This window comes from Zalophus californianus, chromosome X (assembly GCF_009762305.2).
Source record: "Zalophus californianus isolate mZalCal1 chromosome X, mZalCal1.pri.v2, whole genome shotgun sequence".
Classification (NCBI taxonomy): Eukaryota; Metazoa; Chordata; class Mammalia; order Carnivora; family Otariidae; genus Zalophus; species Zalophus californianus.
The window spans coordinates 48,260,424-48,274,394 of NC_045612.1; the positions used below are offsets into that span (position 1 = coordinate 48,260,424).

Here is a 13,971-nt window from a genome sequence, read left to right on the forward strand (position 1 = left end):
CTGTTAATATAAAGTTCAGTAGCAAGCCTGTTTCATGTCCAATCCACCAATCAGAAATATGTATTGAGTGTCTAACAGTGTGATAGTGGTATAAGACTGAAGACATGATCTTGGCCTCATTTATTCAATAAATTTATCATGCTTCTACTGTGTTAAGGAGGGTGGACAAAGACAAAAATCCCTGACATCGTAACATATAATTAATTCAACAATATTTATTGAGTGTCTATTACGTGCCACACACTGTTTTAGGTACTTGAGAAACATCAGTGAGCAAAAGAGACAAAAATCCTTACCCCCATGGAATGGAGGAGGCAGACATTCAACAAAAATGTTCTTTTTTAAAAAAGATTTTATTTATTTGACAGAGAGAGAGTGAGCACACAAGAAGGGGGAGCAGAGGGAGAGAGAGAAGCAGGCTCTCCGCTGAGCAGGGAGCCCAATGCAGGGCTTGATCCCAGGAGCCTGAGATCATGACCTGAGCCAAAAGCAGCCGCCTAACCGACTGAGGTACCCAGGCGTCCCTCAACAAAAATGTTCTTGATTACAACCGTGTGCGTTTAGGGAATTAGCCTTCACTGGGCATCTACTATAAGCTAAGAAGGGGGAACAGAGGTGATTATGAACTGTGTGATCCTTCATCTAATGAAGCTTACTCTCCAGGTCCCAGAGGGTTTATGTTTAGGAGGGGAGATAAGAGGGACACAAACAATTCAAAAACAGTACAAGACCACATAAAATTCTAAAAGCTATGGTATAAACTGTGAGGACCCTGTGAATGCTCTGTGGGAAGAGGTAGGCCATGGTCTGTTCTCAGGCAAGGGAAATGACATAAACAAGAGCTCATTGTTAGGTCAGAGGGGGATGGGCTAACTGGTTAGAGGGATCAAGAGAGTGATAGGGAACAAAATTGAATAAATCGAGTACGGTCAGATTGTGAGGCCTTTGAAATCAGATATAGAAGTTTACTCTAAACTCACGTGTTAAGAAACAGTAAATCTATTCAGTGTGTGTGTGAGAGAGAGAGAAAGAGAGAGAGAGAGATGGAGAGAGAGGTGAGAGAGAGCACAGAGGAATATATTCTTCTAGAGTTGTTTTCTTAAAAAACAAAACAAAACAAAACAAAAAAATCTCTTTACCGCCCCCCCTCTTGGCAAAGAGTATAGTCCGAGCTCTCAGCAGGGCATACTATGTCCTTCACAAGCAGGCCCCATCTATGTCCTCAGCCTAGTTTTACACATTCACCTCATGACTTGTTCTAGACATACTGAACTTCTTGCTCTTCCTTTCATACTTTGGTGGCTTTGCACAGATATATTTACTCTACCCTGTATTCCTTTCCATCCTTTCCTGGACTGTTGAAACTGTATCCATCTTTGCTGCTGAGAAGTTCCCCTCAGCCCACCCCAGGCAGATCTGGTTTGCCTGCCTTTTCTATCACATCACTTTGTACATGTCTCAATTATAGGTTTATCACACTTAATGTCATTGTACACCCATGACAATTTCTGTCCCCTACTCTACTAGTTTGTTCATCTCAGACTCATCTCTGTCCCTGCCTAGACTGTGAGAGCCTAGGGGGCAACAGACTTGCCTTAGTCTTCATCATTTCCCCAGCACCCAACACAGAGCCCAGCACATGCTAGGCCGAAGATGCGGCATAAGGCCTCCTGTCCCACTCAGAGCTGGAAGGAGCAGGACAGAGGGGTGGCAGAGAGAAGTTAAAGAAGAAAGGGAAGGGGGAAAATATGGAAATCATAGGGAGAATAAAGTAAGGGGGTAAATAAGAGGGACAGCATCACTGAAGCACAGAGATGGGCAATAGGAAGAGCTTACGCTAAACAAGGGGGACTAATTAAAAAAAAAACAGATTTCTTCAGCCTCTAATATCTGTGGATAACACTGTATTAAACACTGTGGGGTATAAAGTTAAATAAACCACCTCTCTGTATGATTTAGTTGGGAAGATAAGACAAAGACACACAAAGAGACCGACAACAGCTATATATACACATGTAAAGTTCTTAAAGTTCAGTACCATTTTCAATGTCAAGACACTGAGTATGAAGTTCTTTAGCAGGCCAATAAGATATTGTTTTAAGAAATATAAGATATGGAAACTGACTTGCCTAGATAAAATCTCAACAAAGCTTAACAAAACTAAACTAGAAACAACTTTTCTAGAATACCAACTAAGGCAAATTGATATGAAATTGTGAATTTTAATAATCATTTAAGAGCTTCTCATTTCTATGTGTCCCAAACTGTGTATTATGAACTTTTTTGAGGAAGGAAAGATCAGGGCTGGCAAAGGAGGAAAGGATTCATGGAGAATCTGAAAGGAGTAGATGGAAAAAAGTGAATGAAAACTAGACGCAGAAGAGAATTTCAGAAAAAGAGTAATGAAAATACACAAGAGACAACAGGAATAAAGATATTCCTATTCGGGAAACTAAGTTTTAAAACTGTACATACGAATTATCTATTTAAATGGTGATGTTCAAATTATCTGTTTAAATGATGTTTATCTGATGGCTGTAATTGAAATATGAGACTTTAAGAAAATAAGCAGGACGTGCTTTTAAATTTTATGATGGGCACTTAGCCAAAGGTAATTGAAGGGATTCTAGAAAACGTATTAGAAAATGAAAATGGGAAGGACATTATGTGAATAAGAGATAAGATGTATTCTGAGTGAAATAGTTGAAGTTTTTTCACTGGTTCCTAAGACAGGGAGTAGTAATGTTCCAAGACATTATCCAGCAGCTCAACTTAATTGTTTTGTTTATGACAGTGTGATACTGGGATGGCTTAGACATTCAGTTTATTTAATTTAATTAATCAAACCTCAAGTCACTACTAAGTGGTTAGTTTCAGAGACCAGCTATGACCAAGGAGGTCAACAGGGATTGGCTGAGCTCTAAATGAGCTCATCAATTGAGCATTGTGTCCTAGGGCATTGGGGAGAGGATAAAAGGGGGTGCAGGAGCCTGCCAAACTGGCTCTTCAGTAGTTTCTGAACATGTAGATAGCAGGAGTAAGGCAGGTAAGGAGAAAAGAAAGCAGGTACCCTTCTAATTAACTCAGGGTCTGAGTTAGTGTGAGCGGTCAGACGATGAGGTCTGATACTAGACAAAGAGGTGTGTGTGGGCAGGGGTGGGGGGTATGGATAAAGGGGGCAGAGGAATGCTCTCAGTTGAGTTGGGGTTGGGATGTGCTTTAAGTAGGGAGTAGGAATTCTGTGTGAGGTTGGAGACTGGGACGGGAGCAGGGGACAGATCTTGTTTATTGGGAGATAGTCATACTGGTTTACTGTGGAACAGAAAATTCATGTTGGAAAAGCAGTAGGAAATAAGCTGATACCATATTTGCTGGGGGAGGCATAGTTTAAATGCCAAAGAACAACATTTAAACTTAATCTTGAAGGTTACAGGAGATTAATAGGGAAGGGACACAAATCCCTACTAAATATCGAATGTAAAACAAACAGCAACAATACTTAAGGAAAACATTTTCCTTTTTCCTAAATTTTCAGCATCAAACATGTGTCTTTGTGGTCAGAGAGAAGGAGGAAAATAGATTGGACCAGAAAAAGTATTGAACTCTCTGCCTTGCCACTCTGGGATGGGCAGGTTACTCCTTAGGTGATTGGGCTACTGGAATGAAGGCAAAAGTAAAACTCAACAAAAACCCCAAGTACAAGGCAGAACTGGGGAGATCATTGAGGTTCTGTGCTTCAGGGACTTTTAAAAGCCCTTGTTTGTGGCTAAATGTCTGAATACAGCGGTCTTTGCTTGGATAATTCCCAGCCAAGACAGCTGTTTATTCAGTGGCAGCCATGTCTCATCACAGAGTGGGCCCTGTTTCTGGTGAGAGAGACAGAAGTTGGCAAAGTTTCATCAGAGGCAAGTTAGCCTCTTTGAACCTGTTTCCTCAACTGTAACATGAGGGCAGCAGCAGTCTTGACCTCACAATGAGGGCTTTTGTGATGTATGCGTGAGGTACCACCTGCCAAGTGCTTAGCAACGGTGGTTGCTACATAGTCCATGCTCAGTACTACAGTTACTATATATAATAGAATGTAATATCAATAACACAATTAAGTATTACAATATTAATACTTTAAAGAATAAATGTATCTTATGACCTAGAGAATTACTATTTACATTGCCTTAGATGGGATTGGATACCCCTTTGGTCTGGGTTTGGGCCCAGACCCAGGCAGGCCTAAGTTTGAAGTAAAGTGAACTCTTCTGGGTTTAGTGGTATGGGAGGGTGGGAGGTGGTGGTGCAAGGTGTTGTGGCCATAGGAATATTAAATTCCATGTCAGCCTTTGGCTTAATTTGGCACTCCAAACAAAGCAGCGTTGTAGCGGCAGAGGAAGGGAGAGGCGGAAAATCAACACATTCTTGGAAATAAGATGTGGCTTTTGCTTTGACTATTTTGTTTTCTCTTCAGCTAAAAAAATATTTCTTCACTCTTGGGCTCACAACGAAAATCCCTTCCAGACCATGGTAGAAACCTAAGCTTCAGAGGAAGGTTCCATTTAAGATGACGAAGAATTAGCAAGACTTCCCTTGATACTTATTTTAATATGAGAACCCCTCAGAGAGAGTTATTTAGCCTAGGGAGAAAGCTTTGCATTTAGTCGGAGCCTCCCTCAACCTCATTTCTTGTGGTTATGGCACGTGTGTTACTTTCAAAATTGACATCTGCTATATTTCCTGATAACGTTTCTTCAGTGTTTGTAGGTGTATAGTTGTATCATTTACCCACTCTCTCCATGTGTTTATATGTTAAAGTTTTAGGGTAAAATTTTAGTATAAAGACTGTTGGTGCAATATTCATTCTCCAGTAGTTGCTCTCTTGGACCTCAGATATCTGGCATGTTGCTAGAGGAGCTGGTCCCAGGTCAATATTCGAGGTACAGGGAAGCTCTGTGTGACCAAGTCAATGGAACTTTCTTGTTTTTCTGGTTCTGTGGTATATGCTTAAAGCAAGGTTTCAAGCAAAAAAAGTTTGGGTATCACCTCTCCTTTCACTATACAATACAAGAGCAATACAGGAGACACCCACTGTGACGTTGAGCTTGTGTCAATTATGATGCGATGGACTGCATAGGGAATGGATACTGTCTTCAAGAAACAGCACACACTCACTGGACACTCAGTCTCTGCCCTCGAAGAGCTTACACTTTAGTTGAGAAACCAGACCTTAATACATATTCTGTGCTGTAATATTGACCAACCCGTTCATGATACAGAACATGGAAACATGGAGCTACCTACATACATGATTTAATAGGAAAAAAATACACTTCCATACTTCAAATGCCATCCACAATTCACTAGGAATGTCCAATGATAAACTTTTCTTAAGAGTTACCTTGTTTTTGGTTGACATTTCAATGCTCTGTGTCTCACCACATGGATAAAGGAGCATACAGATCTATAGTATTGTTGGTGTTAGGTATCAACTCAGATTTCCTAGAAGTAACTATTTTTTTCTCATAGGGATATATTTTTATGGAGGGAGCAAGAAGGTCCAGAGAGTTTCACAAAGTGCATATTTTCCACTAAACAGAAAATTGAGTCTTGACACCCAAATAGTGATCTTTCTTTTCTCCCTGATTACACCTGTCCTGAATTTCTAGAAAGATGAATGCTAGGGATCAAACTAATGTCCCTGAGTAAAATGGGAGACCAGGATGCCTATAGCACTTCATTAATTCATTTGTATTTAATTCATTTTGTAAATGTGTTTTGAACCTCACTAGATAAAAAAGACCTCCCTATTCTGAGGTTCCTATGAAAAGTAGATGACCTATTCAAATTGAGGGCAATTTGAATGGCTCATTTGGTCACTCTTGAAGCCTGAAAGGTGCCAGAAAGCAGGAAACAGTAAGTATCTATAATGCCTAGGCTCATTTCTTTTCTCCCCTGTAACAATAGGCATAGAATAAATCCGTTTTTGTATCTACTAGCTCAAATAACTGCACTTATTCTTGTGGGCTGAGCAAAGCACATGCATATGAGTCCTTTATGAATTAGAGACATCCCATTTCACAGATGTATCAGAGAACTTTACCCTTTAAGGCTCTGCTGATTTGCATAATCCAAATTTTCTAGGCCTTTCAACTATCCGAAGACTTGTCTTTACATTTAACCCTTCCTAAAGCTAAGCCCCAAACAAAAAGCGCCTCAGCTTTTATCACCAGGGTTTAGGAGATCGTGAAGAGGGCTGTTTTTTTATTCCATTTTACCCCTAAGATTGACTCAGGGCTGCCTCAGGACATATGGGACAGAAAACTTTTTCGTGATTCATTCCCATTCCGTAAGCAGTTTAACTCCTTAGGAACACATAGTCTTAAGTTCTAGGAAGATCTAAGCAATTGGGAGAATTTTAGGGGAATGGACAGACACTCTACAACCCAATACTGTCTGTAGCTTGTGTTTAACAGAGGAGGGGACTGAAACGCACAGCGATCTCTAGTTTTGGCTTTGCTCTTAGCCATGTGACTTTAGGTTTCAGCCTCCTAGAAAAAGAAATCAGCCTAATTCCCCCACTCAGGTAGATTTCACTTTTCCTCAGTTTGTGTCTAAAACCCTATGACTGTACGTGTCGCTTTGCAATCCGCTTTGTTTCTCTTTGGAACTATGTTTCTTGGGAGTATTGAGCCATGTAATGAAATATGCTTCGGTCACTTTTAACCTCTTTTCATTCCTTTCTTTCCCTCTAGGGCACCAGGGGCCGGCGAGGCCGAATCTCAAAGCGCTGCTGGCGCTCCTGGTGATAGAATAATATGATCAAGTTATAAGGTCAGGGGAGAGATGGGGGGGGGCGGGAAAGATTCAGAGAAAAAATGAAGAAAGCTCCACTTGAAGATCGAAGGAATTTCCGGCACTAGAACCGTTGCATACATTTCTCGGTAACCTGCAGCAGGGGGCGCTCGGAAATTGTCGTCACTTTCCGGGTAGCCTCCCAAGACTTTACCCTCTAGAAAATTGTACAGTGTTTCCGGCTTTTCTCAGTTGTAGACGCTCGTAAGTTTCCGGCAGTTTCCGGGGAGACTCGGGGACGCTGCGTCTCTCTAGCTCCGCTCCGAGTGCCCGGTGCGGCGGGGCAGGGTCTGGGGCTAGTCATGGCGTCCCCGTCTCGGAGACTACAGACCAAACCAGTCATTACTTGCTTCAAGAGCGTCCTCTTGATCTACACTTTCATCTTCTGGGTGAGAGATGGAGGAGCCCGGGGACGGGAGGAGATCCTGGGCTTGGGTGGGGGGGGGTGTGACCCTGAGCAGAGGGCGCTCAGGGCTGGGGGTGTGGGGAGGGAGGCGCGGTGGGGTTTGGGCCGCTGTAGCTGCTGGGACCCCGACGCGGGCGAAGAGTTGCTGGGGCTCGAGCCCGGGCATCCTGCCGGCGCCGGGGTCAGGGTCCCGGAGGATGGCAGCCAATCGGCTGTGCTGGGACACAGACGGGCTTCGGGTTCGAATCTGATGCGGGGGACGAGGAGGGGAGTGAACACCCCAGACCTCGCAGAGGGTGTCCCCGGACCGTTGAGAGAGGCGAGGCTTGCCCCGCCCCTCTGAGGGCTCACCCGCATAATAGTCTCTTTCTTTTCACCGCTTCGTTAGAGGGGAGTATTTCGCAGGTAAGTATGGTAATGGCTGCACTCCCGCCCACCTCTCCTCGGCTTGCTTTTGTGTACTATCCCTTTGTACGTGGGCATCTCTGAACTGGGGTGGGGAGAAGGGGGAAGTTTCTGGAACTCAGAGAGACACTTTCTTCCCTCCTCCAGAAGGTTTCCTTCCTATGGCGGGAGTAAAGCAGTTAAATAAGTTGTTGTCCCTCGGACAGATATGCCGTGGACTTCGGGTTATACCAAAAACAAAACAAAACCCAACAAAAAGAAACAGATGAAATTTAAGAATTTTGTTAGGATGCCTTCCCTAGCTACCCCCTGGTTTTGCCCTGGCTACCTGGGCTACCTAGTGATCCAGGGTGGATTTATTAAGGCCTGTCCTTATGTGCAGATCTCCTTCCTACCCCTTGTCTCCCATATCCCAGCCACAGCGCTCTGGCCACAGACTGCTAAATCAATTCTCACACCTATTAAACAATAGGTTTGTGGTTTGAAGGTGCTGTAGTATACAGCCTATAACTTTCTGTTCTCTGGCTTCCCACATAGATCACTGGTGTTATCCTTCTTGCCGTTGGTATTTGGGGCAAGGTGAGCCTGGAGAATTATTTTTCCCTTTTGAATGAGAAGGCCACCAATGTCCCCTTCGTGCTCATTGGTACTGGTACTGTCATTATTCTGTTGGGCACCTTTGGCTGTTTTGCTACCTGCCGAGCTTCTGCATGGATGTTAAAACTGGTGAGTCCTTGTTTTCCTTAGAATTGATTCTTGATTTTAGAAAAGTCTTATATGTTGTTGGCTTTGTTTCTTGAAACCGGCCACGGCCCTTTATGATTTCTCCTCTTTCTTCCCAGAGTAACATTTCTGCTACCAATTCCCACTTTTGTTGTTTTTCCTGTCCTTTTTTAATAAAAGCATGCTGAACTGATTGAGCAGACTATTTTTTTTTCTTTGACTCCCCTTGCAGCTGCGATGTATCTTATTTATGCTGACTTGGACTTTCTTTTTATCCCACAGTATGCAATGTTTCTGACTCTCATTTTTTTGGTTGAACTGGTCGCTGCCATCGTAGGATTTGTTTTCAGACATGAGGTAAGCCTGAATTTGGGAACCTTAATATGTTAAAATTTATCCTCCCAGAGATAAAAACAGTTAATAGTTCAGAAATCACTTCTAAAACTTTCTTTTCAAACTGTAGCTGACAATAGTGGCTTTCTTGTAAAAATTCTAGCCCACGTTTAATATAAAAAAAAAATTTAGAAAATTGTAGACTGTTACCAGAAGAAAATTACAGGTACCCATAATTACATGTATTTCCAGTTCTTTTTCTGTGTACAAGTACCTGTTAAAGTGGAGATAGTACAATTTATAACCTTACTGATAGAGGAAAATATTTAAGGCACAAAATTGATAACACAACTGTGTTCTTCCTTATGCCACGTGTTTAAAAAAATTGGATATACTTAAGGCAAATCATCAAAACTTTATTGAAAGAGAAATTGGGGTTCCACTGTTAAAACTGGAGTTGGGAAATCCTTCAGTGAGTAGTGAAGGCTCCTCAATGAGAGTGTTTTACAAAGTGGTAGTGCAGTCTCCCAAAGTAAGGTTTTGTAGCTTAAGAATCCTGTAGGCATCAAATTTGTACTTAATTTAAAATAGAGAAAAATTGGGGGAGGGATACAGCAGTACAGAGCTGCCACTTGAATGAAAGCTCCCATAGCACTTTGAACTTGAGCAGTTATCATCTTTTATTGTAATGTTTTGCTTAGTAATCCTCTCAGCTAAACTGTAGCTCAGAGAAGACAGGATTGGACCATAGAAGTTAATTACCATACGTGTTGCTGCTGTCAAAGATAATGACCGTTAGTCAGATGTGGGGGATTTTTTTATTTGGCCTAGAAACCCAAAGAACTTTCTAGAATCTTTATTTACTAGCATTGTGTTTCTCTGCTGTAGATTAAGAACAGTTTTAAGAATAATTATGAGAAAATTTTAAAGCAGTATAACTCTACGGGAGATTATAGAAGCGATGCAGTAGACAAGATTCAAAATAAGGTAAGTGGTCATAGGGTGGTGGCTATTCAAGAGGGGAACACATCCTTATCCCTTTAGAGAAGAGGATAGGCCTCTGGCTACTAGATGTTGTCCACTTGTATGATATTCTCATTACGATCTTAGATCAGGAGAAAATATGTCCCTGGAAAGATATGTCCCTGGAAAAGAAGTGTGAGATGATACTAAGTGACATATCTCCATTTTCTCCTAATCATTCTCCTCACATTGTACACCTCTTCACTCCTCACACACATCACGGACCAAGTACTGTTAGTACCAGCTGTAGCAGGAAAATAAGGCCAGTCCAAAAGGCTTACACTTGGTATTTCGAAAAAGAGTGCTTATCTCTTGAATTATAAGGCCAATTGAGAACAGCCACATTAAAATATTAGGATAGAGATCGTTGAGTATAATGCTTGTGTTTTGAGCACAAATTGCAATCTAAAATAATAGGCTAAGTGTTTGACTACAGAGCTGTGATGTGAACTATAAATGGTTTTGTTGGATTTTTTTTCAGTTGCATTGTTGTGGTGTCACCGACTATAGAGATTGGAAGGATACTAATTATTACTCAGAAAAAGGATTTCCCAAGAGTTGCTGCAAACTTGAAAATTGTTCTCCACAGAGAGATGCAGATAAAGTAAATAGTGAAGTAAGGAGCCTTTAAATTTTTTTTTATTTGAAAATATTAAGTGAATACAGAGTTGACTCAGTTTTTCATTTTTCCTCACAATAGCTATAATCTAAAATAGGCGGGGCAGGTATTATTCTCATTGAATACATGAAGAAACTGAAGCTCAGACAGTTTGTGACTTGAGTTCACACAACTAGCAAATAACACTTTTAAATGCATAATCTAAAAGGTGGAACTTCTGTTCTTCAAACTCCTGTTAGAGCATTGTGCTTGAAAGGAGATAGGATATGTTATATGAAAGAGTGAATTTGAATAAAATGATAATCAGAGGCTGAGGTAGCTAAAGCTCATCTTTTGGCAGAGATGGATGATCCAAGTGTTCATTATTGCTTGTGTTGTACTTAAAATTGTTTTTCCTCTCCCATTAGGGTTGTTTTATAAAGGTGATGACCATTATAGAGTCAGAAATGGGAGTGGTTGCCGGAATTTCTTTTGGAGTTGCTTGCTTCCAGGTAAGTCCTTGTTGTTAGGAATGTCTCCTCGCTCTTGTTCAGTGGTAAGCTAGAAAATTTCCAATCTGAAGGCCTCAGGGCATTTCCAGAGAAGTCACATTTTCACAAACTCCCGGCTGTTCTTATTTTGTATGTGAAACATATGTAGTCAGTCATTTGTGTTGGGTCTATTTAGCTTTGTTTTATTTGGGAGGGGATGTTCTGCTATTTTCATTCCAATTCTTTGATGTCTTGGATCTTATGTTTTCCCACACTATTTTCACAATTAGACTTCTCCAGATTTTTATTCCCTGTTTACCTGCTCTTTTTCTACCATGGCCTAGCATGCCTTGAAACTACAGAAAGCAAAGCTTAGAATTAACTCGTAGTAGTACAAACCTGGTGCCCTAGGGTACGGCAACTCTCCAGCATCCTAGTTCATTAATTAAAACATGACATAGATGGGAACCTTGTTTTACTGTGCAGTCAAGATTCTAAAACATTGTCCAGATTTTTTCTTTCCTGGGCTGCAGCTGCCTGGTGAGATCCATATAAGTTCTTTTTTTTTTTTTTTTAAAGATTTTATTTATTTGACAGACACAGCGAGAGAGGGAACACAAGCAGGGGGAGTGGGAGAGGGAGAAGCAGGCTTCTGCGGAGCAGGGAGCCCGATGCGGGGCTCGATCCCAGGACCCTGGGATCATGACCTGAGCCGAAGGCAGACGCTTAACCATCTGAGCCACCCAGGCGCCCCCATATAAGTTCTGACCTACAAAAACTTAGATCATACGACCCCACATTCAATATGTGCCTGTCATGTTGGGGACATGCTACGTTGTGGGTCAAATTCTATTTTCTGAGTTGTGCTGCCTCTCACCGTAGCATGAAAAGTTTGAACTGTGGCTCTAAACAATTTTTCTTAGGTAATGGGGGTTTGTCCTATATTGAACATCGTGGCGATAAAACTAAAAGAAGGGACATACTTCATTTTGACCTATGCAATTGGTTTTGGAAGTCTAATCTTAACATATTTCTCAAGCAGCAGGCCTAGCTATGTCTGAGTCTGCACTGTCTAATAAAATGGCCACTAGCACCTTCGGAAGGTTCTAATTTTTAAATAAAATAAAAAATTCAAGCCGCATTTGAAGTGCTCAAAAGCCACATGTGGCTAGTGGCTAGCTTACTGGACAGCCTGGGGAGTACAGAACAAATCTATCGTTGCAGCACTGCCCTAGATCTTCCAAGAAAATCTCTGCCTTCATAGATGGAGATTGTATGTGATGAGATGCATAGCCTCAGCCATGTCCTTTTTGTTCTGATAGCTGACAGGTTAACTGATAAGTTTCCCCTAAACTTATTTAGAATTTTTCTTGAGTGATAATTTTGTCAGTGACAGTTGTGAAACTCCAGGTCATAGTAGCAGTAAAACTTCCCTTATATTCTTTGAATGTGATCCAGGAGCTGCAGAGTATCAAACATAACTGCCGAGAGAAACTTAAGGAAATTATTAGTGAATTCGAAGTGAAAGGAAAATAAACCTGTATCCTGAGTACTTTAAGCTCTTGTGTGTGTGTGTGTGTGTGTGTGTTTAATTTTTGTTTGTATTTTATTTCTAGCTGATTGGAATCTTTCTAGCCTATTGTCTCTCTCGCGCCATAACAAATAACCAGTATGAGATAGTGTAAACAGCAAACCACGGGCCTATTCCTCTTCAAGTTTAAGGTATGTTCATTTTAGTCCTCAGCTCTCTATCGGTGTTTACTTCAGCCTGTTCATGTGATGGATGGACTGAGTTTGCCAAGGTCTTGTCGAGTGGTGCATTCAGATCCGGTTGGTACTGTGTTAGCCCTGCACAGCTAGATCAGTTCTCTCAATGCAAGGCGTTTTAACCTCCTGCGAGAATCCAAGTTGGTACTTTGCCAGTGATGTGGCCAACCAAACTGATTAAATTATGAGAGGCAAAGCAATGGATGGTTTTTTTGTGAAACTGTGGAAACTTTGGTTCCTTTGGACTATTCTGTGTGGGTTTTTGTATTTGTAAAAAAAAAAAAGAGCCTTTGGGGGTTTACCTACACATCAATCTGAAGATCCTAAGTGGTCCCCTTTCTAACAAACTTGGACCTAGACTGAAGAGAAATAGAGAATCCCTATAGTGACCTTACAAGTGAGGTTCCCTGGCACGTACACTCCGCTCCCAATACTGGCATTTTCCCTAGTCTTCATTTACCACACTCCTCTGGTGAACTCTGCGTAGAGCGGTAAACACATCTAGCCTAACCTGGAGACAGATTTGGGGAAGATAAGTGTTTCAATAACTTCAGTATTTGAATGGCGAACCATGAGAACTGTGGCTGGCTGAATTAATCCCCTAGGGTGCCCTTCACAGTTTAATTGGGCCGCTGAAGGGGAACACAGGAGTAGATGCTCATGTGTGCGAGCGCAAACAGATATGGAAATTTGGGTTACAAGTCGATTAACTTTTTTTTTTCTTTACTTTTAGGACATTTACATTCCCCCCCTGTGAGCTATGAAATTGCCTGGTTGGAAGACTTCCTACTACCGCTTACAATAGACCAAAAACTTACAGCAGTAGTCTGATTCAATCAAGACGTGTTCAGTTTAAGTCCACCTTTTGTCCCATTGATGTTAGATCATTGAAACCCCTGTATCACTGTGAAACACTGGAAAAGCTAGTAAATTGTAAATGATGCAATACCGTGTTCCTCTTGACTTTTATTTTTCAAAATCGCATTGTGAATCTGCTATTTTGATGTAGTGTTACAAAGTGACTGCTGTGAATTTGCTGACTGATGTAGTGTGATAGAAAATTGACCCTTCCGAACTGGCCTCTTCCCAGACGAGTTAAAATTATTGTGTAATTTGCATCAAGTTAAGATATTTTCATTAGTCTCTGTTTTGCTCTCAAATTTATATTTGAAAGGTTCTAATTATTACTTAATGGTGTCAGAATTACTGTATTTTCCTTAGGAATTGAAAGCAATTCATCTTCATTAGTGTTAGCTGCTATTTGTTTATCAGGTTGATGTGACTTAATTGTCAATATCATGGTCAACTATAATAATCTTAGTTTTGGTTTGTGCCTTTGATTAAATATAAATCTTTCACACAATAAATGTTGTTTTCCTCTAAAA

At 41.2% G+C, this 13,971-nt stretch overlaps 1 protein-coding gene across 2 annotated transcripts; it reads left to right on the forward strand.

Moving 5' to 3' along the window:
* Positions 1–2,970: 2,970 nt before the first annotated feature.
* TSPAN6 (tetraspanin 6) lies at positions 2,971–13,535 on the forward strand. 2 transcript variants are annotated; one of them, XM_027609103.2, is made up of 9 exons: positions 2,971–3,046; positions 6,741–7,229; positions 8,189–8,377; positions 8,657–8,731; positions 9,596–9,694; positions 10,212–10,346; positions 10,757–10,840; positions 12,436–12,541; positions 13,320–13,535. In XM_027609103.2, the coding sequence occupies exons 2-8, from the start codon at positions 7,143–7,145 to the stop codon at positions 12,502–12,504; spliced, it is 738 nt and encodes a 245-aa protein (XP_027464904.1). In that variant the 5' UTR covers positions 2,971–3,046; positions 6,741–7,142; the 3' UTR covers positions 12,505–12,541; positions 13,320–13,535. The 2 variants fall into 2 exon arrangements, with proteins under 2 accessions (XP_027464904.1, XP_027464905.1); XM_027609104.2 differs by lacking the exon at positions 2,971–3,046 and adding an exon at positions 7,635–7,651 and having other exon boundaries at positions 7,106–7,229.
* The last annotated feature ends 436 nt before the right edge of the window (positions 13,536–13,971 follow it).

Coding starts and splice junctions, on each gene's coding strand:
- TSPAN6 (XM_027609103.2), top strand. CDS start 7,143: ATGGCGTCCCCGTCTCGGAGACTACAGACCAAACCAGTCATTACTTGC. Junction 8,732..9,595: donor GATTTGTTTTCAGACATGAG/GTAAGCCTGAAT, acceptor TCTCTGCTGTAG/ATTAAGAACAGTTTTAAGAA. Junction 9,695..10,211: donor TAGACAAGATTCAAAATAAG/GTAAGTGGTCAT, acceptor ATTTTTTTTCAG/TTGCATTGTTGTGGTGTCAC.